The sequence below is a fragment of the Emericellopsis atlantica genome, assembly GCF_019669845.1.
Source record: "Emericellopsis atlantica unplaced genomic scaffold F5Z01scaffold_31, whole genome shotgun sequence".
In the NCBI taxonomy this organism is placed as follows: Eukaryota; Fungi; Ascomycota; class Sordariomycetes; order Hypocreales; family Bionectriaceae; genus Emericellopsis; species Emericellopsis atlantica.
Window position 1 is genome coordinate 296976 of NW_025764733.1, and position 22663 is coordinate 319638.

At 54.7% G+C, this 22663-nt stretch overlaps 10 protein-coding genes and 3 non-coding genes across 13 annotated transcripts; 4 read left to right on the forward strand and 9 right to left on the reverse strand.

The window, feature by feature from the left end:
• Positions 1-49: 49 nt before the first annotated feature.
• Positions 50-1417, reverse strand: F5Z01DRAFT_338404 (uncharacterized protein). The gene is made up of 3 exons (XM_046259187.1): positions 918-1417; positions 633-853; positions 50-576 (listed from the first exon to the last, which is right to left on the reverse strand). Exons 1-3 carry the CDS (start codon positions 1077-1079, stop codon positions 120-122), a joined length of 840 nt encoding a protein of 279 aa, XP_046114878.1. The 5' UTR covers positions 1080-1417; the 3' UTR covers positions 50-119.
• A 1037-nt stretch (positions 1418-2454) lies between these two features.
• On the reverse strand, positions 2455-4211 carry F5Z01DRAFT_628426 (major facilitator superfamily domain-containing protein; the record flags this gene model as incomplete). The annotated part of the gene is made up of 2 exons (XM_046261602.1): positions 2455-2801; positions 2858-4211. The coding sequence occupies 2 exons, from the start codon at positions 4209-4211 to the stop codon at positions 2455-2457; spliced, it is 1701 nt and encodes a 566-aa protein (XP_046114879.1).
• A 317-nt stretch (positions 4212-4528) lies between these two features.
• Positions 4529-4608, reverse strand: F5Z01DRAFT_t99. The gene has a single exon. It is a non-coding gene; the product is annotated as a tRNA-Arg (tRNA).
• A 629-nt stretch (positions 4609-5237) lies between these two features.
• F5Z01DRAFT_t97 lies at positions 5238-5324 on the forward strand. Its single transcript has one exon. It is a non-coding gene; the product is annotated as a tRNA-Tyr (tRNA).
• An 823-nt stretch (positions 5325-6147) lies between these two features.
• Positions 6148-8738, forward strand: F5Z01DRAFT_664906 (catalase-like domain-containing protein). The gene is made up of 7 exons (XM_046264132.1): positions 6148-6784; positions 6836-6892; positions 6952-6989; positions 7036-7106; positions 7160-7324; positions 7376-8374; positions 8422-8738. The coding sequence occupies exons 1-7, from the start codon at positions 6555-6557 to the stop codon at positions 8626-8628; spliced, it is 1767 nt and encodes a 588-aa protein (XP_046114880.1). The 5' UTR covers positions 6148-6554; the 3' UTR covers positions 8629-8738.
• A 111-nt stretch (positions 8739-8849) lies between these two features.
• F5Z01DRAFT_t98 lies at positions 8850-8931 on the reverse strand. The gene has a single exon. It is a non-coding gene; the product is annotated as a tRNA-Arg (tRNA).
• A 665-nt stretch (positions 8932-9596) lies between these two features.
• F5Z01DRAFT_628557 (HHE domain-containing protein) lies at positions 9597-10238 on the reverse strand (the record flags this gene model as incomplete). The annotated part of the gene is made up of 2 exons (XM_046261609.1): positions 9597-9947; positions 10005-10238. 2 exons carry the CDS (start codon positions 10236-10238, stop codon positions 9597-9599), a joined length of 585 nt encoding a protein of 194 aa, XP_046114881.1.
• An 892-nt stretch (positions 10239-11130) lies between these two features.
• Positions 11131-12257, reverse strand: F5Z01DRAFT_338632 (L-threo-3-deoxy-hexulosonate aldolase). Its single transcript, XM_046259191.1, has one exon. The coding sequence runs from the start codon at positions 12118-12120 to the stop codon at positions 11158-11160; it is 963 nt and encodes a 320-aa protein (XP_046114882.1). The 5' UTR covers positions 12121-12257; the 3' UTR covers positions 11131-11157.
• Positions 12258-13749: 1492 nt separating this feature from the next.
• On the forward strand, positions 13750-15316 carry F5Z01DRAFT_338652 (putative D-galacturonic acid reductase). The gene has a single exon (XM_046259192.1). It carries the CDS (start codon positions 13943-13945, stop codon positions 15191-15193), a length of 1251 nt encoding a protein of 416 aa, XP_046114883.1. The 5' UTR covers positions 13750-13942; the 3' UTR covers positions 15194-15316.
• A 2-nt stretch (positions 15317-15318) lies between these two features.
• F5Z01DRAFT_338657 (uncharacterized protein) lies at positions 15319-16177 on the reverse strand. Its single transcript, XM_046259193.1, has one exon. The coding sequence runs from the start codon at positions 16164-16166 to the stop codon at positions 15408-15410; it is 759 nt and encodes a 252-aa protein (XP_046114884.1). The 5' UTR covers positions 16167-16177; the 3' UTR covers positions 15319-15407.
• Positions 16178-17050: 873 nt separating this feature from the next.
• Positions 17051-18455, forward strand: F5Z01DRAFT_677454 (tRNA A64-2'-O-ribosylphosphate transferase; the record flags this gene model as incomplete). The annotated part of the gene is made up of 2 exons (XM_046265355.1): positions 17051-17385; positions 17435-18455. The coding sequence occupies 2 exons, from the start codon at positions 17051-17053 to the stop codon at positions 18453-18455; spliced, it is 1356 nt and encodes a 451-aa protein (XP_046114885.1).
• Positions 18456-18537: 82 nt separating this feature from the next.
• On the reverse strand, positions 18538-19330 carry F5Z01DRAFT_639867 (HAD-like domain-containing protein; the record flags this gene model as incomplete). The annotated part of the gene is made up of 2 exons (XM_046262471.1): positions 18538-19266; positions 19322-19330. The coding sequence occupies 2 exons, from the start codon at positions 19328-19330 to the stop codon at positions 18538-18540; spliced, it is 738 nt and encodes a 245-aa protein (XP_046114886.1).
• Positions 19331-20616: 1286 nt separating this feature from the next.
• On the reverse strand, positions 20617-21841 carry F5Z01DRAFT_628462 (uncharacterized protein; the record flags this gene model as incomplete). Its single annotated transcript, XM_046261604.1, has 3 exons — positions 20617-20910; positions 20963-21698; positions 21762-21841. 3 exons carry the CDS (start codon positions 21839-21841, stop codon positions 20617-20619), a joined length of 1110 nt encoding a protein of 369 aa, XP_046114887.1.
• Positions 21842-22663: the final 822 nt, after the last annotated feature.

Below are 22663 nucleotides of genomic sequence, written 5' to 3' on the forward strand. Positions count from 1 at the left end.
CCGGAAAACCATGGATCCTCCACACGTGTCATAATGTCCCAAACGCCATAGACCCCCCTTTGAGTATATACTACCGTACAGAATACGACGCCCGGTGTTCCTTCGTCTTTCGTCCCCTCTTATCGCTCGATGCGATCATAATTGCCCGCTGGGAACCGCGCTGGGTCGTCATATCGCGAACCGTACGACAAGTCAGACGCCGTCGGGGCGGGGGGCGGGCGAGCACCGATTGTGCTACCGGCGCCGTACTCGGTGTCGGCGTCAAACATGTCGTTGTTCCTGGGCGGCAGAGAGCCGTAACGGTTCGGGTCGTTGTAGTCGTCCGCGCTGTAGGGGTTCACGTGGCCGTACGGCTCGCCAGCGCCGGCGCCGCCATACGCCGTAGTCTCGTTGTCGTCCATGTTGACGCGCTCATATGCGTCGTCGTCATGAGGCGCCATGGAGAAGGCCGCCTTGTCGGGATCAATGTTCTCGCCACCGCGAATCTTGCGCTGGTCGTAGCCGGGCAGGTTGCCGTGGAACTTCCAGTATTGCATGGTGTACCCGCTGACGAGCGTGCTCATAGCGAAGAGGAGGCTGCAAAGTGGTTAGAAATCGTCGTCGAGAGAGCAAGATAGAGGGAGGGCACCTACGTGATGAAGACACCCAAGCCAACAATGGCCTTGCTGAGCTTGCAGCGGTTGCCGCAGTTGCCAGCCGTATTGTAGGCGGCTTGCGTCGCGAAAGCGGAGATCCAGATGATAGTGAAGACCAAGTCAACGCCGAGCATGGCGTAGGCATTGGCAAAGCGCCTTGTGCGTTCGAAGCGAGGAGTCATGACGAGGAAGACCCATGCTGGTATCGATAAAAAGGTCTAACAATGTTAGCTTGTTGTCAACATACCTTAGGAAGCCTGCCATTGGATTCTGTATACGTACCACGCCAAAGGTCCAGCCATTTCTACCTGTGATGATTGAGTCCTTGTCCGCAAACACGGCGAGCTCGAGACACCAAACCACAAAGGAGAGGACGATCTGAGCGCAATGCAACCCGAGCTTGACGGGCGGAACGTAGTTGGGATCCCACTCCCAGGAAGCCATGGTCAACTGTGTTGTGTTCGCGCGGCAGAGAGATGTGGTCTGTGTGCGGCAAGTTGTAGGGCCTGCTGTGACAGGGTCAGCAGGTGAGGATGTGTTTTCGAGTTGCTGGATTCGTCAATGGAGGTTTGTTGGATCGAAACAAGGCTGGATGGACGCTTCTGAAATTCTGATGCCGGGCGGTGCGAGCAGTGACGCAGCGACTCAGGACCCTGACAATAGTGGTCGCCGGGGTGACAGCTGGAGGTGTGACCGACGCTACCAATCACGCAGGCTGGTTTCGTTACTGCTTCGTATTGATGTGAATGTTGGTCGTTTGGTTTCTTGACAGTGTGAGGGACTTCAAGTTGGTCAAGTCAGGAGCATGCGATGAGGGGGGACAAAGAACAATCTCATTCCAGTCGTTTCCAGTCCTTTCATACAGCCAGCCCTCTAACTGAAGTCTCTGCCTTGGCTGCCGCGCGTTGACCCGGGACGCCTTACTTCAGCTGCAGCACCGCAGCAGGCTGCAACAGGCTGTCTCGGGCGGAAAATAAAGACAGCTGGAGGCGTTTTTTAGCGTCTCTTCTGGTTGCCCAGCGCCCAACGACCAGCGAAGCCACAGCCGCGTCGAACAAAAAGGCGGGTCCAGTTCACGTCAGTTGATGGCTCCGCCACGCTCTGTCCGAGTCTGTCCTGTCTAACCACCACAGAAGACTAGACATGATGTTTGAATTATCTTAAGCCAGCAGCATTTGTCTCCATGCTTGTGCCCAAATGGTTTGCTCTGCGGCCATCTATGGCCACATTCAAGAGACTGCAATCGTAAAGATTGAAGTTCTCGAGCCGCACCTCGAACACTGAGGCTGAATAAGGTAGCGAAAATCATGCCCCAGGCTTGCGCTAGCCTGAGGTCCAGCGGCCAGCCGCCAATGCCACGCGTGCCTGACGACTCCCACTCCATTCTGTTGCTATTCTTGGACCGCGACGATCTCTCGACGCCGACGGCCATACACAACTGCTCGTAATCCGGATGCGAACCCGCATGCCATTTGTCCGGTCCCTCGCTCAGCCTTAAGGTAAGAATACTACGTAAGGTATACAACCGACGACAACTGCGAGTTCTTCAGCCACTCAACCAACAATGATGGCCAGTGCGGGGTGTTCCGGACAGCCCACTGTTGGCTGGACAGAGTCTCGTATTAAGGATGGTCATGTACGACTGCGCGAACCAATGCTCATGTGGGTGTATGATAAGAATGGGCTCGATTCCAATATCATTCATTGTAGGAGCGATAATTTCAGGGCTATTGTCGATCGATACACCACACTCACGGTCTCCAAGCCGTCCGAACCAACACGAGGCAGCCTATGCCATTCCAGTGGTAAGCTCCAGAGACTACGTTGGTTCTTCGCGCTCGTCCTCTTGAGCGCCATCTTCTCTTGTCAGTGTCGAATGCAGCGTGTGCTGCTTCAGTAACGAAACACAAACGAGGGCGAGCAGGACGAGCCCAAGCAACGTGAACCAGACGCCGCGAAAGGCTTCCACAAAAGACGTGATGACACCGTCGTGCCAGCCCTTGGGGAGGTGCTTGAGTTCCGACAAATCGTTTCGCACCCGGCGGATGATCTCCTCAGCGTTCGGGTAATCGCCGAAGCGTTCCCAGAGCCTGGCCTTGAGGATATTCTGATAGATGGCCGAGCCAACCGTCACGCCTATGGTACTGCCTAAACTGCGAGCAAGATCTGGAGGGAGTCAGAGGGGAAACGGCCAGGTGGGTCCATACAGGGAGGAGACCTACAGGTCGCCGATGTGATCACGGCCTGTTGCGAATGGTCAACAGCGGCGATACAGGCGAGGAGAGTTGTGGTGAGCATGGCGCCATAGCCGCTGCCAATGGAAAAGAAGGCCACTAGAGTGAGCCATTTCGGGCTCGTCTCGTTCTGGAAGGTGAACATGACGACACCAACAACCATGAGGAGAACGCTCGCAATACCCAGCCGCAAGTATCGACCTGTCTGTTTCATGACAAACCCAGCAGCTACAGAGCCGATGGACACGCCTACCGGTGAAGGCAAGATCTGGAGACCAGCATCTGTGGCAGACGCGCCGAGAACTTGCAAGAACAGAGGGACGTAAAATATCCCCGTCATGGTGACCATGGTGCAGAGCAGGTTGCAGAGACAAGCTGCTAGAATCGTTCGGGTCGCAAGCAGCCGAACCGGGATGATGGGCTGGCGAGCCTTACTCTCCCACCACAGGAACCCCCCAAACGTGATGAAGGCCAATGGAATGGTGGTCAGGGTGAGAGGGTGTATCCACGGCACCAAGTTGCCTCCGGAGTTGAGCCCCAGCAATAGCAGCACGAGGAACGAGACGGTCAAGAAGACCCCCAGGAAATCGATGCGTGCGAGGTACGACTTGTCGGACTGTTTTGGGGGCACCTTGACCAGAAAGAAAACGGCGACCGCAGACAAGAGTACGGGTGGCACTTGGATCAAGAACGCCAGCCGCCAGCCCATCTTGGTGTGGTCGTTGATCAGACCGCCAAAGATACCGCCCATCATCGCGCCCGACCCGTAGCAGATGTTGCCAATGCCCTGGACAACACCCCTCTGTCGCAGAGGAATCAGGTCTGATCCGATAAATGTCGAGATACTCATGAGGCCGCCTCCTCCCATGCCAGCAATCACACGTCCAATGATCATGGTGTATTGGTCTTTGGCAAGGCCGCACATGAGATTACCCGCGGCGAAAAGCAGATTGCTCGCCACCAAGCCCGGCCCTCTGCCAAAGATGTCCGTCAAACGTCCTGAAATGGGCTGACAAGCGGCATTGGCGATGAAATAGGCTGTGGCGAGCCAGGACAGCAAGCTCAACGACTTGAACTCGCTGGAGATGGGCGCTGATAAGGTGGCGATGATGGTGGAATCTGTCGCGCCCAGGAAGACGCCGACCCAAGTCGTGCCCATGATCAAGGCAATTCGCGTGAAAGACACTTCTTCGGCGAGGACAACCCTTTCCTCGTCTGGAGCACCGCCATTCTGCTGAGCTGCCTCGCTCCCATTGCCTGGCTTCAACAGTGGCGATCTCTCGGTTGAGGCCGCGCTGTTGTTGGCGGCTTGCGAGGAGGAGCTCTGGGGTGTATCTGCCATCTTGGCAACTTGTGGTTGAGGAACCAGAAGAACAAAAAGAACGTGATGCACCTCGCTGAGGCGAAATTAAAGGGACTCAAATCTATGGCGACATTGTCCGAAGCCGTCGACGCGGACCGAGACCGAGTGATCGACCCTCCGCGGCTTCGGCAAGCTGAGTCAGCCAGAAACACTGCAGGTCTCACCTTCCACAACATCTCAACGCCGTGTCGCCGTCAGAGTCATCCCCTGTTCAGGATGACATTCGTGCTGACAGGTTTTTGCAGCGACATGGTCCCGCGATAAGCAGTGTGAAAAGCAAAAAGACAAACATCAAAAGGTCACGGTGGGGATCGAACCCACAATCTTTTGATATATCGAATCGTAGTCAAACGCCTTGCCATTGGGCCACGCGACCTTTGATGTCAGATGTGATCAATATTACTCAATATATAGGTAAAATCTAACCTCACCCTCTCTGTACTTATGAGAACCAGGACCCCATAACCTTTGGAAAGGCAAAGAATCTTGCAGCTCTGAGTTATCTGGGACTTTCAGGCTCAAGAAGCTGACATAAGTATGTTACTACCTGTATATATCACAGTGAACTTTTCATGAAAATGCTGTTCACGCTAGAATGTACTACGTGGGATTCGCTAACATAAGATAACGGACGTGCTGGGCACCGCTACTCTTTTATTCTAATCGCAAGAAACGATACCGACTGGATCCTCCGTGGTCTGGATTCGTTGATACATGGATTTCAATTCCACGCTGGCAATGCGGTATACGTTAGTTTCGTGGTATTTTCCGATATGAGAAGCTGCAATAGGGTAGTCTGTTGAAGAGCGGCAATTGCGGACAATGCAGGCATACATCCAATTTAGAGCAGCTGATCAAGCTGCTCTAAATACCTCGCAGCCTTTGATACTATGTAATATCTTTTGATTTACTTGCTAGCACTCTGCGGATTTGAGCGCTAAATCACCAGACTCAGTACCACATAAATGGTATTCTGTACGCCGAGATGCATGATTAGTCATCATCCTCGGGATCGTCTAGTTGGTTTATGACGTCAGATTGTAATTGCAGCCAGCCATCTGGATGTCGGGAGTTCGAATCTCCCTCCTGAGATTCTTTTGCTTATTGCCGTTGAATTATCTCTTTTTGCTCAGAAAGTCAAACCCAATTGTTCCACAGGCCGGACATGAAACTGATCTCTTTTCTTCATGTACTTCTAGCAGGGAAGCAGGGATATCTGCCCCCACTCAAGACAAACCGTGACCTGTTCTAGCGAGGCGCGAGTCGCCGAGTAAACAGGAGTCACGACACACGATCTCCCCAGGCCTCACCCGAAGCAGAGACGTAGCGATCTTGTGATCTCGGTACTCAGAAAAGGGCCAGGATGTCTGGTAAGTGTCAATCTAGTCTGACTAGTTGGCAGTTACTAATTCTCGTGCATTGTCGGAGTGTCACGCGTTGTGAAGGTTATTTAAGTGCCTTAATTCACTATAAAGGAAAATACTAAGCTCTACGGTTTTTATGCCGCTCTAAATAAGTAATCTATATACTCTTTAGCATAGCCCTTAGGCTACCCTCGGCCTACCTTCGACCTACCCTCTATTACGTGCTAATACTACCTTCGATCCTATTACTCTATTAAGCCTAGCGCCCTTATGAGGCCCGCTCACTGTCACACGGAGCTACTAGACCCCGTTCACGCCTGGCTCATGGCATGTTCATACGGACCGTTAAGTCCTTGTATTCACAATTAAGCTATGCATGCATTCGAGAGGACCCATGGAGTGACTCGCTGTGATTTGGCGCCGTGCCTACATCATGTATCGGCGCTTACTTCTCAATCCGAGACCGGTGGCGATGGTGCCAGCAAGCACACATGCAGCCAGGCTACATGCGATATGTCGGCGATGCAACCTATTTAGCGTAATGTTGTGATGGTCTATCATTCCACATGGCAAAAGTCTCCGCCTTAGACTGTTCTCGATGCTGCAAGGACCCTGGATTTGGGAAGCTTTGCTCCGGGGTTCGGATTTTGACGTCAGCCACACGTGTGGAATATAATACATGTATGTTGCCGCCTGTCAGATGGCCAGGGGTCATTCGATCAAGCGTTTGATGATATGCCTGCACATATCATAGCTACGACACGACTCAATTCAAAGCAAAGCTGATGTGCATTTGGAGGGGAGGATTTACCCCGGGCTGAGCGGGGGGTTAGGGGTTCATCGCGGTTGAAAGCAACTGCTGCTGAGCTTCAAAAGGAAGAGACTTCGCGCGCGTGCAAAGCATATTTTGTATTCTTCTCTCAGTTCTGCGTACAAGTCTCTGTCTCGTTCCGACAAGATGTCTGCCAACCAAAACAAAGCAAGCGTTCACCCCCTGAGGGCCACTGCCGAGGCCATTGCCGGAGGCACCCAAGGAGAGTATCGTGCTCCTCGCATGAGCCACATGCAGAGTGCCAACGAGGGCCCTGCCGACATTATATCCAAGGTCTCTGGCGCCTCCAAAGGCGGCAAGAGGGTGGACGATGGTGCATACTTCACCAACAACGAGGGCCATCCTTTCCCGGACCCGTATGTCACGCCTTCAAAGTGACAATAAACCGGTGGACTAACTCAGAGCAGAGCACACAGTAAGACTATAGGTGGCATACCCGTCGCGAGCGACGTGCACCTGTTTCAGTGAGCACTAAAATGAACGACACGATGGATCTATTGATGTAAGAGCTGACAGCATCCAGGAAGCAGCAGACCTTCAACCGCTCCAAGAACCTCGAGCGTGAGTAGTTGTAGGAAGTATTCAGGAAATGCCTAACGAGAGATAGGAATGGTACATCCTTGTGGTTCTGGCGCATTTGGGTTCTTTGAGTGCACCGACGACGTGACCGAGTTGACGGTGGGTACAAGTACAAAGCAAACAGGCGCCAAGATCTCTGACTTGCTTCATAGAAAGCGAACTTCCTCTCGACTGTTGGGGAGAAGACACCCGCCTTTGTACGCTTCTCCACGGTGACCCTTGGACGCGAGTTCCCCGACGAGGCCCGCAACCCGCGTGGGTTTGCCATCAAGCTGTACACTGGCGAAGGCAACTATGACATTGTTGGGTTGAACTTTGTGAGTGTTGATTGAAAAAGGCTGTTTATGTGCAATCGACTGACCGCAAAGCCCGTCTTCTTCTGCCGTGATCCTATCCAAGGTCCGGATGTCATTCGGTCTCAGGCCCGCAACCCGGACAACTTCCTGCTGGACCATGACGCCCTGTTTGACCTCCTCGCTAATACTCCCGAGGGAAACCACGCCGGTCTCATGTTCTTCAGTGACCACGGTACACCGCAGGGCTGGAGGTTCAACCATGGCTACGGCTGCCACACGTTCAAGTGGGTGAATGCAGAGGGCCGCTTCGTCTACATCAAGTACCACTTCATCGCCAAGCACGGTCAAAAACAGTTCACCGACAGCGAGGCCATGCAGATGTGTGGCGAAGACCCAGACTACTCCAAGCGAGACCTGTGGCAGGCCATCGAGAAAGGCGAGGAGATTGAATGGACGGCACACGTTCAAGTCATGGATCCCAACGAAGCGGACCCGGACTCACTGGGCTTCGACCCCTTTGACGTGACCAAAGTCTGGCCCAGGAAGCAGTTCCCCATGCGCAAGTTTGGCCGTCTCGTCCTGAACAAGAACCCCGAGAACTTCCACCGCGATGTCGAGCAGGCTGCGTTCTCGCCTGGCAGCATGGTACCCGGCATCGAGGACTCTCCCGACCCGCTGCTGCAGTTCCGCATGTTCTTCTACCGCGACGCGCAGTACCACCGCATCGGTGTCAATCTCCACCAGGTGCCGGTCAACTGCCCCTTTATGGCCAAGTCGTACGCGTCACTCAACTTTGATGGGCAGATGCGTGTCGACGCCAACCACGCGGGCAACAAGCAATATGTGCCCAACAGCTTTGCCCACAAGTTCCGACCTGATGCGGCCGAGGCTCCGTATGCCGTGAACGATAACATTGTCAGCCGCAAGAGTCACTACTGGCACGAGGGCAAGAAGAGCGACTACGCGCAGGCGACGGAGCTCTGGACGAGGGTCATGTCCGAGCAGGAGAAGAAGAACACGTGCTACAACACGGTCAAGGGCCTGCGCAAGGTTCAGTTCCCCGAGATCCAGGTATGTGCCGCAGACTTGCTTCCAGGATCCTTCTGACAGTCACTTAGTACAAGTACCTTGCGCAGATCTACAATATCGCACCAGACTATGCGCGAGGCGTCTACGATGGCCTGACGGACCCGCAGTTTGGCTTTGACAAGGTAGAGGAGATGGCCAAGACGGCGCACGTCTGGTACAAGGAGAAGAAGTTCCAGCCGTCGACTGAGAACAAGCTGGTGGGCAAGGTGCCATCGATGCCCGTGTACAATATCTGAGTGGTCGGTCTGGTCACTGGTGGTTCAGAATGGACGTTATCGGGAGCTCTAGTTTGTCGTGTGTATCCGAATTGGCATCTCCTGTGCGCCTTCTCGTTAGACTGTCACCCCCAAACCCTCCCTCCCTGTGTTCAGGCACACCCAAGTTGATCCCTCAAAGACCAAAAAAAGATGCTCTTGGGCACCTACGGTATACAATTGCCGTCGAGGGCAAAAGTGAAAGGTCACGGTGGGGATCGAACCCACAATCTTTTGATGTACAGTGAATCGTAGTCAAACGCCTTGCCATTGGGCCACGCGACCTGTGTTGGATGTTGGATGAAGATTTTTCATGATGTTGCGACATATACGGCTGGCGCGTGGGCTGTGTGGGGAGGATCCAGTTCGGCCCATGGCAGGGCAGGGCGGTCCGGGTATCTGCATCCTTTGCAACCTCGGCAGAACGCCCCACGAGAGACAGATATATCTTTTCCAGAAGACTGAGCGGCAATTTGAATAAGTGAATTTCACACAATGAGCCTGAATCAAGCGTCTGGACTGATATTCTGGCCCAGTTCTTCCAGGGTTCCAAGTCGATGCAGCTAAAGAACGTGGACCCGCAATTGCCTCTTCCGGAGTGTCGGATGGTCGCCATTGGCTGCGCCGACATGTCGCATACGGGCTGTATAAACGCCTTGACGTGCTGGTTTCAGCAAAAAGGGAGGGTTGATGAGCTTGGGTACTAAAGTGGTGGTTTCATTATAGTCCTGACCATAAAGACCATATCAGTTACCCTATAGTGAGACCCAGAACCCTGCCATGACCATAGTCTACAACACGCGGTGCACCTCTTCACGGGGTGGTCAAACCACGGCATGCTCGATGAAATTGATTAACCATTGACGGAACTCGAATACTCTGCTGTAGTAAACTCAGAAAGTCCAGTACTGCAACGCCCCCTACATCATCCAAATGTCGGAAGTTGCCTGTCACTTGGTGGACGGGTTGGGGGAGACGGTCTGGTCGGGAAATTTCCTGAAAATATCCGCGACGTGGTCAAACGGCGCCGTCAAGAGTCCCATGACCGTCTCAAAGGGCGGGTGCTCGCCGGCGCTGGGGTGGCTCCGACTCGGGACAAACATCTTGGTGCGTCCAAAGCTCGTGGCCATCTTGGACGAGGCGTCCTGGTGGGACTGCAGCGCCTCCTCGAGGGCGGGCAGGTCATGCTCTTCTTCTTCCTTGATGTGCTTGGACAGCGGCTCCCAGATCTCCTTGAGCTTGGACAGGTAGCGGGGATCGGTCGAGGACAGGTCCTGGAAGATCTTGAGCAGCTCCTTCACCTGCAGCGGGTCACGTCAGCGCCTCCTCCTCTTCTACGGATTCTGCAGAGATCGTACCTGGTGATGGTCCTTGCGGTCGCTCTCGGCCATCTCCTTGCCCTTGGCGCCTAGGTACTTTTCGAACGCAGGGTAGACGACGAGCTCCTCCCCGACGGAGTGGCGGGCGAGCTCCCAGGTGAACTGGTTACCATAGCGCTGCTGGTGGTCGTGGTTGGTGGAGTTGATCACCTCGTTGTAGTACTGCTCCAGCTCGCGGTGGTCCTTGGCGATGGCGGAAGAGATGGTAGACATGGCTGTGGTAGGTTTCTGGGAGGTGGCTAGTGCACGCAGGTGAAGCTTGGGCAGAGTGCTGAGTGGAGTTGTGAGAGTGCGAAGAGCAGGCATGTTGATCGGAAGAAGCTGTCAAGGCGGGTGAATCCCGAGTGCAGAGCGTTACTTATATGGCGAGTCCCAGTAGGCACATGAAAATCACCCTGCAGAGCCATCCGGTGAGTGCTGACATCAGTTGGCCCGGATGGGAGGCGTGTCGGTCATGATGAGCAAAGACCTGAGGGCATGGCCTCACATTACCACAATCAGGCTCGCTGATTTCCGTGCAAGTAACCATGGGACGTCTCGATCTGACCAACAGCCAAGCTCTGATTGGCCGTTTCAATAGAGAGACCGGAGGTATTCCTTCGTTGCCTTCACCATGCAGCCCCTGGCGATGGACGAATGACGACCCACTGATATCAGAGTTGCACCACTGCCTGGAGCTCATGGAACGGCCGGGGCAAATCCTCCTAGCTTCCCGAGACCGTCATTCAACTGTGCCGAATTGGTCGAGTCGAGGCTGTGAGCGTAGTCATCTCATCCTGTGGTTGCTCTACCGTGGTCAGTAACTTAGATTGGCCCTTTGGTCAGACGCAAGCATTCACCCAATCTGATGATACCGCCTAATGCAAGACGCGCGACTGCCGTCATCGAAATGCGCCACCCACTGATATTTCGCGATCCCACTCACATCGACTTGCTTACCTTACTTGGTACTCCGGGGAAAGCAGATCCATTAACTCCATGTTCCCCGACTTCCGATAGCGAGGTCACTATCCACATTTTGATATTCTGCAGGGTCTTGTAGCAGGTTGCATGTCCGAACCAACACCGGCATTTGATGCATTAATGAAGCCAAAAACTTTTAAAAAATCGATTCAAAGTAAATGCTGCGCTCCTACAATGACTTCTCCACCTCCATCGCCTCGGCCGTGCCCTGCTCAATCGCAGCGAGCTGTGCCTTGTCGAGCCTCTTCAGAGGCGGCCGGGGGTATCCTCCGTAGCCATAATGTATCTGGATAGCCTGCTTGGTACCGGCAATGGCCGCCTTGGTCATCGGCCAGTCCCCTTTGCTCAGCACCTTCTGGAGGGCTTCTGCCTCGTCACGCTTACCCTCAGCCCATAGATTCCACACGCGCACGCAGAGCTTGGGCAGCACGTTGGCGCCGCCGGCAATAATGCCGCTGCCGCCGCTGACCAGCGTCTGGACGGTGAAGTCGCACATGCCACCAAAGGCCATGTACCCCGAGCCCTCGCTAAAGGGGGTCTTGGCCTTGGCGCCCTGCGCCACGCGCGTGAGCTTGCCCGTGTTGCCGCAGGTGAACTTTGTGCCGACAATGTTGGGGTGCTCGGCGAGCTGGAGGAGGGTGTCGCTGTCGAGGTCGATGCCCGAGACGGCGCCCGGGTAGTTGTAGATGATGACGGGGAGGGGGCTCTTGTCGGCGACGGCGATGAAGTAGTTGAAGATGGCCTCGGCGTCCATCTGGGCCTTGTAGTAAGAGGGCGGGAGGAGCATGGCGTAGTCGGCGCCCACCTTGTGCGCGGCCTGGCAGAGCTCAATGGTGCCGCGGACGCTGCCCTCGGTGGCGCCGAAGATGATGGGCATGGACGTGAAGCCGGCCTCGTCCAGCGCCTCGCGCGTCGCCTTTGTGATGGCCAGTTTCTCCTCCCGCGTGCAATGGACGGCCTCACCATTGGATCCCAAGGTGACGAGCCCGACGAGACCGCTCTTGGCCAGGCGCTCAGCGTGCTTCTTGATGGTGGGGATGTCGAGATCCTCCGTCTCCGGGTCGAAGAAGGTCATGGTGGGCGCGTAGATGCCGCATGGCAGCGTGCGTGGTCCTGAACCGTTGGAAGCCATGGTGAGGATTTCGTGTGAGAGCTGAAGAAGCTGACGAGGGCAAGGATTGGCAGGATGAGTAGCGGTAGTAGGCACGGGGATCGGGTGATGATGGACTTATAAAGAAAGTCATGGGGGGCCACACCCGTGGGGCTACGCTATGGAGTACTCCAACATCTGGGACACCCGTCGGGTGAGCTCTCGTGTCAGTGGGGCTGACGAGCATTTGTCCGATACAGGCTGAGGAATCGAGGATGGAGGTACCTGTCTAATACACGTCCGATTGGAACCCTTTCTAGTACACGGAGAGGTGAATGTTGTCGAGTGGCGTGTTGGCACCAATAAGGATAGTTTGGAGTATATTAAGACAACACGTCTGCCCTCGTGACAGTCCGTCACTGGAGGATTTCGTGAGACTGAGGTGGCACGCGAGGCTCAGTTGGTGAGGCAAAGCGAGGAGAAGCATGGCAGAGATGGATGGAGGAGTGTGGGATGAGTCGGCATATCCGCTGTTGGCGCCCGAGGCGGCGTTGCCAGTCGCGAGAAGAGAAAGAAAGTCGCATGTTCGCGGGCCTCGCCCAGGACGTGCGCAGACATTGGGCAGGGATCTGCGTCTGGGGGAGGGGCAGCCATCGCGAATGCACGTTTGCTCATACGAGGGGCTCGGGTTTCGGGGGAGATGTCGGCGCAACACACCGAAGCTGTACAACGCTATTATGGTGACAACGCCTATGTATCGCCCCAAACGAGAGGTCTGCCCATGCACAGACGGGAATTGAAACCGAGTTTCTTATTTTTTCAACCTGAACTACGGCTCCGGCGGATTGGCGATCTGTTTTCCTGCGCTGTGTAACACTGCAACGCGACCAAAAGTATCATGGCCTGGATTTTTCCACCAATCAGACGCCTGTAAATGATGGTGCTCAATTACGTACTTGCGGGGCACAGCAATGAGGCTTGGTGGGGGAGAATGAGCGGCATTTCTGCGCAATGTCAGACATGTCAGTTCATTCGAGAAGAAATACTGGTTTAACTAAATAGCGAAGCAATGTTGAAGATGCTGCTTCGCAACAAAGGGTCACTGATCGGTCTCGAAGGCTTTCAATCACTAGACTAACCTATACTTGTGGGCCAATGCCGTAATGCGCTGCGGGGTCGTCGATGTGGGGGACACTTGAAAAACCTACGTACACCCCGCCTGGGGTCTAACGGCGGATAAAGGCGTGGTCTGAATCCTGGGACCTCAACTGAAAAATAATACAAGCAGTAAATTGAGATGTAGGCCCATGCACGTGAGGGTTGGGTCTACAATGACGGAGGCCCGGAGGCACGAATACTGCGCGGGAATCATCAAGGAAAGAACGACCAAGCGAGCAATGAAGGCAGTTCGTCAAGGCACGTACAGTGGTACAGTGGTATCCGTGTACTGGAAGAAATTCACCGTCGGCCAGCCTCATTATCTACACAGATATCTCCACAAGGCCGCTTGAGCTCCATCTACATTCACCCGCCAAGCTAGCTAGCCTCGCCGACGATGGCCTGAAAAGGTGGTACCTCCAAGGCTCCAATGCCACCTACGCGCCATGATGGCGGGGTGTACTTTTCCCTCCAATTGCTGCCCCTCAACCGCTCGAGCTCTCCAATTTCTCCGCTTCAAAGAGAGCTGAGGACCCTCCAAGAGTCGATTTCAAACATGAGCTATTCTTGAAGCGCGCCTTATTCTCTCCCTTGTTCCATCCGCGCCAGAAAGACTCATCTGTTACGCTGCCACAGTCACGGTTCCCATCTGCGCACACTACCCTCTTGACATAATCTCACAAGTCAAGCCTGGAATTCGAACAAAATGGCCCCTCCTAATGTGTTGATGGTCGGTACCGGCGAGTATACCACTGGTTTCGTCGGTACTGGCGCCTCTGCCTCAGATAAGAAGGTCGGCGTCGTCGGTCTCACCCTTTTTGACCTGCGCAGGCGCGGCAAGGTGGGCAACCTGAGCATGGCCGGTGTCAACGGTACAAAGTTCCCAGCGATCCGCGAGCATCTCAACAAGAACATCACCCAGGCCTACAACGGCCTGGACACATCCTTCGACTCCTTCCCGGACAACCAAAGCAAAGACCCAGACGCCTACAAGGCCGCCATCGACAAGCTCCAGCCCGGCGACGCCATCACCGTCTTCACACCCGACCCAAGCCACTACCCCATCGCCCTCTACGCCATCGAGCGCGGCATCCACGTGCTCCTGACCAAGCCCGCCGTCAAGGAGCTCGAGCACCACCAGACATTGATGCAAAAGGCCCGCGAGAAGGGCGTCCACGTCTTTGTCGAGCACCACAAGCGCTTTGATCCCGCCTACTCAGACGCCCGGTTCAGGGCCAAGAAGCTGGGCGACTTCAACTACTTCTACTCCTACATGTCGCAGCCCAAGTACCAGCTCGAGACCTTCAAGGCGTGGGCTGGCAGGGAGTCGGACATTTCATACTACCTCAACAGCCATCACGTCGACATTTGCGACTCCATGGTGTCAGACCGTGGCTACGTCCCCGTCAAGGTGTCCGGCTCGTCCTCCAAGGGCGTCGCCGTCGACCTGGGCTGCGTGGACGAGACAGAGGACACCATCTCGCTGCTCGTCACATGGGCCAAGAAGGACGCGCCCACCAAGCGCGCCGTCGGCGTCTACACGGCCTCCTGGACCGCCCCCCAGCGCGCCGGCGTCCACACCAACCAGTACTTCCACTACCTGGCCGCCGACGGCGACATTCGCGTCGACCAGGCGCACCGCGGCTACGAGGTGGCCGACGACAGCGCCGGCCAGATCCAGTGGATCAACCCCTTCTACATGCGCTATGCCCCCGACGAGGACGGCAACTTCCAGGGCCACACCGGCTACGGGTACGTGTCGATTGAAAAGTTCATTGACGGCTGCACCGCCATCAACGACAAGAAGGCGAGTCTGGACGATTTGGACAAGAAGGGCCTGCCCACGCTCAAGAACACGATTGCCACAACGGCCATCCTCGAGGCGGGGAGGAGGAGTATTGACGAGGGACGTGAGGTGGAGATTGTCATTGAAGGTGAATCGTGGAAGCTAAAGTAGGCTTGAGCTAGCAAGGATTGGAATGTCTCAGCGGCTCTGTGTTGGGGCATGACCTTTGGTAATGAGTATATGAACTACATGTATGTTGTCAAGTTACATGCGACCATCGATTGGGATCCCGACACCGTGATAGAGTTGACCTCTCGTCTCAAATGCCTTTTGAAGGCTTCTCAACTAACCCTTGCTCCCTGTAGCTGTGCAACAAACCGACCACTCACTTCAAGTTCGACCCCCCGTTGCTGTTCACAACAGAACCGGTCGCATCCGTGTTCTTGATAAGATACAGATACGCCTCCGCCACCTCTTCCGGGCGCCCAACCTTCCCCAACAGCGAAGTCTTTGTGTACTCGGCGCGTATGGCATCGCGCCGCTCCCCCCAGAGCTCCGTCTCCGTAGCCCCAGGCGCGACGCAGTTCACCCGCAGCGGGGCCAGGTTTAGGGCAAGACTTCGAGCAATGGCTTGCTGAGCCGCAGCGTAGCCCGAGTAGTGGACGAAACCCGGGATGGGCCTTTCCGCCACAGAGCCCGAGGAGATGGTGATGGACGATGTGTAGCCGGGGCGAAGGAACCGCGGACCCAGCTTGCCGATGAGAAGGGGCATGAACATGGTGAGCATGGCACAGTCGGTAAAGTATTCAATGTCCGAGTCTGACAAGGCGCGAAGATTGGGTCTGGCTGCCGTGTACACAATGTGGTCCAGCGGTTTGGTGCCCTGCTCTGTCACTGCGGACAACAGCTGCTCCAGGTTGGCCTCGGCCGCATGGCCGTAGAGGTCGACTCTGTATCCGGTGGGTTGGTATTTGGCTTCAGGGACAGCTTCTTGGAGTCGTCTGATAGCATCGTCGACCCTGTCCTGGTTGGATGAGGCAATGATCACCTGCGCGTTCTCGGCCAGACACAGCTTGGCGACGGCGAAGCCAATGCCGGAAGAGCCTCCCACGATCAAGATGGACTGGTTGGTAACGGAAGGCATGTCTGTTGAATTTCAAAGTGTAGTTGGTTATAGTAAGAGTGATGAGCGTGTTGGTGTATGAGTATTGGCAGACTCTTGGCTGGTCCCTCTTACACGCCGCTTGATGGCCAGGACGAAAGGGACCATTTTGGATAGCACTCCTTTTACATCATCGCGAGTATAGCTCAATATCATTTGAAGATTACTCCTGCAAGTGCACGGAACTATATCTAAATCCGGGTGTAAATCAAAGAACAAGGGGTAATTGCTGACGGACTTAGGGCAATGTAAACACCGAGCTGATCTCAATGCATCTCAATGATGCGTACGCAGCATTGTATTTTCATACCGGAAATAATGGAATTACTATGCTAATGATTTTTCCTGAATGAGCATCGTTGAAGTTAGGAAGCTGAACGTGAGCATGGCTCAAGAATGAATGCGTGCATGCTATCACTTACACTGGGGTGGAGAGTCTCAGACACCACTGTCCGTCAAGTACATCTGTACAGATACAGCGGAAAAACAGCTCAACCAACATGTGCCTTCTGAACAAGAGATTTGACATTACATCGCTTGTGTTTCCATTGGCAAGTTGCAGTGGTGTACCTGCTCTCATGGCAGACCATACTGTCATCAGGACACCTGATCAGCCCATGGTAAGGGACACACACCATGCCATCAATTATAGAAATATGCCCTTCCATCAGCCGCCAGATAATATCGACCGGATACAAAGATGGCAAATTTTTACAAACAAAAGTCGTTGCACAGCGTGTTAGTAAAGCTGCTGTTCACAGCCTTGGATGGACCCACCTTTTCAAAAGAGTGTGTCTATTCTCAGTTCTCGCCAACGATCAAAATCGACTCATGCCTCACGACGACATCGTCACCCAACATTCAGGATGCCGGAGCCCCAGTACAAGGACCTCATCTTCCCATCTCAGGAAGCGCAGCCGTCGCTCTCATCCTTGCTCACGAGCCTGCGCACGCGCAACCTCTCCATCCACAACCGCCTCACCTCCATCCGCACCGACTCATCTTTCATCCTCCACGTCGCGTCGCTCTACCCATCGCGCCCGCTCATCGCCAATGAGAGATGCGGCAGCTGGTATATCCCGCCAGAGCGCAAGGGCGGGAGCGCCTACTTCAAGAGCACCGACGGCCACGAGCGCGCGTGGAAGTTCAGCACTAGGAGGTTGAATCTGCACCTGGTGGACGCTTTTGAAAAACACGATGGGTAAGCGACCTTCGAAATACTCTATTGAAACACCACACTCATCGTTCAGTGCCATCATCGTCGATTCGACACGCCGTGGCAAACGAATGCCCGATGCCCTGTCCACGACCATACCCATATGGTGCACCGTGATCAACCTCTTCCTTCTCCCGGACCACCCTCTTTCAGGCAACCTCTTCTTACCACCAAGCCACTCCTCGAGCACGCATGCGCAAATCAAAGCCTTGATTCCAGAGTTTCTTGCCTCACTCAAAGCGCTCAATCTGGCCTCCGTCCCTACGACCCTGACAAAACCTCTGCGCCCGTATTGGGTGACGCAAGACTCGCAAATCGAGGCACCTCACAAAACAGTGTACAGCGACTATCGACCAGTCATCTGCTGCACGGCTAGTAGACGCGTCGTTGGGGGAAGTGAAAGCGACGAGGGCGGCTACATCCAGGGCGCGGCCGACGACACGGAGAACTGGGCCCACGGTCTTACGCCAGACATTTTTTGGAGGAACGTCGATGACTTACTGGCGACGGATGAAGATGACCTCTCGGATCTCATTCATAAGCTGATCGCACAGGACAAGTCGAAAAGGAAGGCCAATGCGAATTTGGTCCAAGTCACGCCCAGGATGTGTGTCTGCCCCCTGCCATTGGAGCCGGACGCCTCAGCTTGCTGCATCAAATTGACAAGCGAGACATCCAAGCCAGAGACCTGGGCCAAGTCACCACGCCTCATCGAAGTCGGGCTTGGAAGTGGAAAAGCTGCTAGTCGCAACTTGCGACTTGCTCTGCCGCACATATGCACTTTTGCGTCCAAAAGTCTCGACGCCGGGGCAGAGAAGGTCATCATTGCGTGCGAATCGGGCAGAGATCTGTCCGTCGGCACGGCACTCGCGCTTTCTTGTTACCTTTTCGAAGACGACGCAGGCACAGTCCGCCCCGCCGGAGACGAACCCACCTTTACAAAGACCTTTGTCAAGATGCGACTGGGAACAATCATGACCGCCTACCCAGCTGGCAACCCTAGTAGGAACACCTTGCAAGCTGTCAATAGCTTTCTCATGGATTGGCGAAGATGAAAAAGGCTCTCATTGCGTCGTTGGTCTGTATAGATGTCTCGTATATTCCAATTCTTCCTCTCATCAGCAACCCCCACCACGTCTAAATCTCGCCGGACTCGATCTTCTCCAGGATGCTCGGGAACTCTGACCAGTGGTACATGATGACCTTGGCACCGGCATCCTTGAGGACCTTGACCATCTCTTCCTTCTTGTCCTCCTCGTACGGGCCAACGTACCCGACAACCTTGATGCCCGCGCGGGTGGCACTGAGGGTGCCGCTCTTGCTGTCCTCAATCGCGACGGACTCCTCCGCCTTCTTGCCGAGCTTCTCCAGGGCGAACAGGTAGACGGCCGGGTCGGGCTTGCTGGTGGGCTTGGGCAGGGACGAGGCAGCGGAGAAGACAACCTCGCCCTGGAAGTACTTGTCCTGGCCGACCTTTTCGATCGAAGCGAGCACACGGCGGAGGGCCGACGAGGAGACGACGCTCATGGTGTACTTGCCCGTGTCGTTCAGGCGCTTGAGTTCGTCGTCGACACCCTCGCATGGGCGCAGCGAAGCCTTGAGCTTGGCGATGACGGCATCTTCCTCGGCCCGCACGTACTTCTCGAGGTCGGCAGGGATGATCTCAATGCCGTAGCGCTCTTGGAGCGACGTAAGCATGCCACGGAAGTTCTGGCCGACAAACTCCTGGATCAGAGTCGGGCCCGTGAAGCGGAGGTCCAGGTTGCGGTCTTTGCAGATCTCGTTGATGAGATCAGCGCAGGCCTCGAAAGCGAGCTCCTCGGAGAGCACGAGGGTGTTGTCGCAATCGAACAGGAGGGTGGTGATCTATGATGGACTCCATTAGTACGACGGGGGAATTTCGCCCATGTGAATCACCTACCTGAGGCATGATGGCGGCGGGTGTCTAAAACGTCTAACTAGATGTCTGACTGCAGAGGTGAGCGAGGGACAAGACGAAGACGGCTGGGAAATGCAGACGGAAAGGAAGAGGGCGGAAAGTCTGGAGAGGGATATTGGATAGCAGGGATCCACCGGTGCTTTAAGTAGAAATCGGGACTGATGCTCGACACGTCACAGAATGGACTGGATAACCTACTACGTAAGTGAGTACCCTTCTCTTGGGTTCTCGCGCAGAGGATCGGGATCAAATAAGTTAGCAAGTGGGTCGAGAAAACAGCTCGAGCGGCAGCTAAGGTATCGCGATGAGCGAGCGATCGTAAAGTCAATGCTTGTCGAGGGGGCAAACGAGGGGAGCAAGGAAGAGGGGATCGGTCGAGGCGGCCAACGGACGCAATGACTCGGCCGTCCGTGTCGATGAGAGAGAAAAACCCCTCAGACGAGCAAGCAGAGAGCAGCACTCCGAGGTCTCATATTCACGCCTGCGTTCGGGATACCGGGCAGTCGCATCTCGAGATCATGTAATGTAACCAAGCAGAGCGCGTCTCATCTTCCGCTGACCTGCTATTAAAAGTGGCACATTTTGGCCTCGTCAAAGGGTCAGATTGTGACGGTTTTATAAAGTCGACTGCCGCCGCCCCTCCCCCTCCTCGCGCGCCGACGGCTGCCCCTCTCTGTCGTCATCGTCTGGCTGCACTCCAGGCTCACGCCAAAATCGAATCGATATCTTGTGATGAACTCGTGCGGGATAGGCTTGTCGGAGCATTTCCCTTGCAAGCCGGTGCTTATTATTCCTGCTAGCTGCTAATTAAATCTGACGATATGCGGTCAATTTAACTGGTCCAACCAGACTGGATAGAGCCTGTTAACTTGAGACTCCAGAGCTTCCCCGCTATTGATCGCCAGGTACCACCGTCTGACACATCGATCTACTGCCAAGGCACATTGGATACCTCTTCTCTGCTTGTGCTTCGGAATTAGTAGATTGTATCTTCTAACTAGCAATTCGCTTCTTGCACCATGAACAAGCAGTGATGAGAGGCTGTCAAAATGGCTGGGTTTCCTAATGCTCCACTGCAACAGCACCTCGTGTGTATGTAAACAATCGCCTCGATGCTCATGGTCCATAAACGCCGTAACACCTGTAATAAGTCGTGACACCAGATGCAAAACAATTGCCCACACTCTCGCCTGCTCGCACACACAAAGAACTCTACTTTTCCTCCTCCTTGGCCCGATGTTCGAGTAGCACATCGGGAGCACGCCTCAGTCCACCCCTTACAAGATCTCGCGCAACTTTGCCTTCTGGTCAGCCGTCAGACTCGACGGGAATTGCACCTTGTAACGGAAGATCAGATCGCCCCTCGAGCCGGGCTTCTTGGTGATGGGCATGCCGAGTCCTGGGTATCGCTCTTCGCTGCCGGGTTGTGTAGGTCCGGCCTTCTCCAGGTTGATGTTCTTTCCGTCAAGTGTCGTGACAGTGCGCTTCCACCCTGTCAGGGCCTCCTTTAGCCCCAGCGTGACTTGGAAGACTAGGTCGTTATCCTCGCGGGTGAACAAGGGGTGTGGTTTCTGTAATATTGTTAGCTCCAGTTCCTCGCTTACTGTGCATAGCGGGGCTTACTTCTTCAATGACAAAATGCAGGTCCTGGCGTCCACCCTCAATCTGGTCGCCAACTCCCTTGAATTTGATCTTGGAGCCCTTCTTCAGACCGGGTTTGATGGGCACCTCCAGAATCTGATCCTTGACAATCTGCCTCCCAGAAGCGTCGAAGCGCTTCGCCTTGATCTTCATCTTCTTTGTCACGCCGTTGAACAAATCCTCGAGACTGATGGGGAGCGGTCGCTCCACGGAGAGCATCTCAGGGGTCTGTGGGCGTTTGGAGGATGCTGTTCTCCTGGGCCCTCCGCGACCACCACCCGCGCCGCCAAAGGGACTCCCGAACATGTCAAAGTCATCGTCGCCCATACCACCGCCACCACCAGGGCCTCCGCCCGAGCTGCGCATGAATTCGGCAAAGATGTCCTCGGGGTTGGTGAAGCTGAAGCCACCTGGGCCGCCGCCACCGCCCCCGCCGGTGCTGAAGTGGAATGTGCGAGCGCCGCCGCCGCCAGGCATGCCTCCAAAGCCACCTCCAGGGTACCCGCCAAAGTCGGCACCGCCAAAGCCGGGCATGCCACCTGCTTCCTCAGGTGGCGGCGCACCTCCTCGGGTCATAAAGTCGAGGCCGTATTGGTCGTACATCTTGCGCTTCTCGGGGTCGGAAAGAATTTCGAAGGCCTGGGAGCACTCTTTGAACTTTTCGGCGGCGTCAGGGCTGTCTTTGTTCTTGTCGGGGTGCCATTTGAGAGCTGCTTTCCTATACCAAAGTGGTCAGCGCATGCTGCAAGAAAATTGATGTTTGTGAAAATTCGGTCCTTACCTGTACCCCTTTTTAATCTCGTCTTGTGTAGCCTCGGGTTTGACACCGAGGGTGTCGTAGAGCTTTGTTTCCTGAACCATGACGTCTGGGCTGTGATCTAACGTCACGCCTTTGCTCGTCGGGTATCAATCGGTTTGGGGTATATATCGACGTGCGCAATTAAGTTTGCCTTAAGTTTGTGCGAAGTGTTGTCGTACAGTGATAGTGGGTTATTGTCGGGTCTATTATGAGTCAAGAAATCGCGAGGAAGGAAAAAAGAAAGAAGACTTGGGATGGCTTTGTGCTCAGACTCGATAGGCGCCCAGTCGTCAACAGGCAGTCCGTTTATGGCTGTGAGCGGCCTAGCCCCACTGCTTTTGGGTGTAGCTGGAAGATTCCTCCAAGTGACGTATGTGCGGCGATGCGGTGAAGTCAGTTTCCCAAGTCACTGGCTCGCGACAATCACCACTTTAATACTAGTTTTTAGAATGTGCTTGTGAGTGTTAGACTATCAAAAGGTAACGATGGTTATGCTAATCGTTCTCGTTTTGTTAAGTAGGGGTGCTCGTGGTGCTACTAGCAATGTGCGACTCTAGTACTTAGACCTAATGCAATGCGGTAGAAGGTTTTGTGGTCATGTTAAATTTGTCTCGCAGCAGTTCAGAAATCCGGACTGCTTTAATGCTAGTCAAGAAGTTCAGGATCGGCATCTGCCGTCCACAGGTTGAGGCCTCTTGGATATACCTACTACGAGACTTGCTGAGAGCTGCTGAAGTGCCTGTCTTGATGGAACATTCTAGAACCTCCCATTGTAAGTCCACTTTTCTATTGTGATGATGAGCCTACCTTACAGCGGGGCTAGGCTCGATTGAGATTCTGCCGTTAGCGGTGAAAAGGTAACACCGGAAGGGTGAGAACCTGAA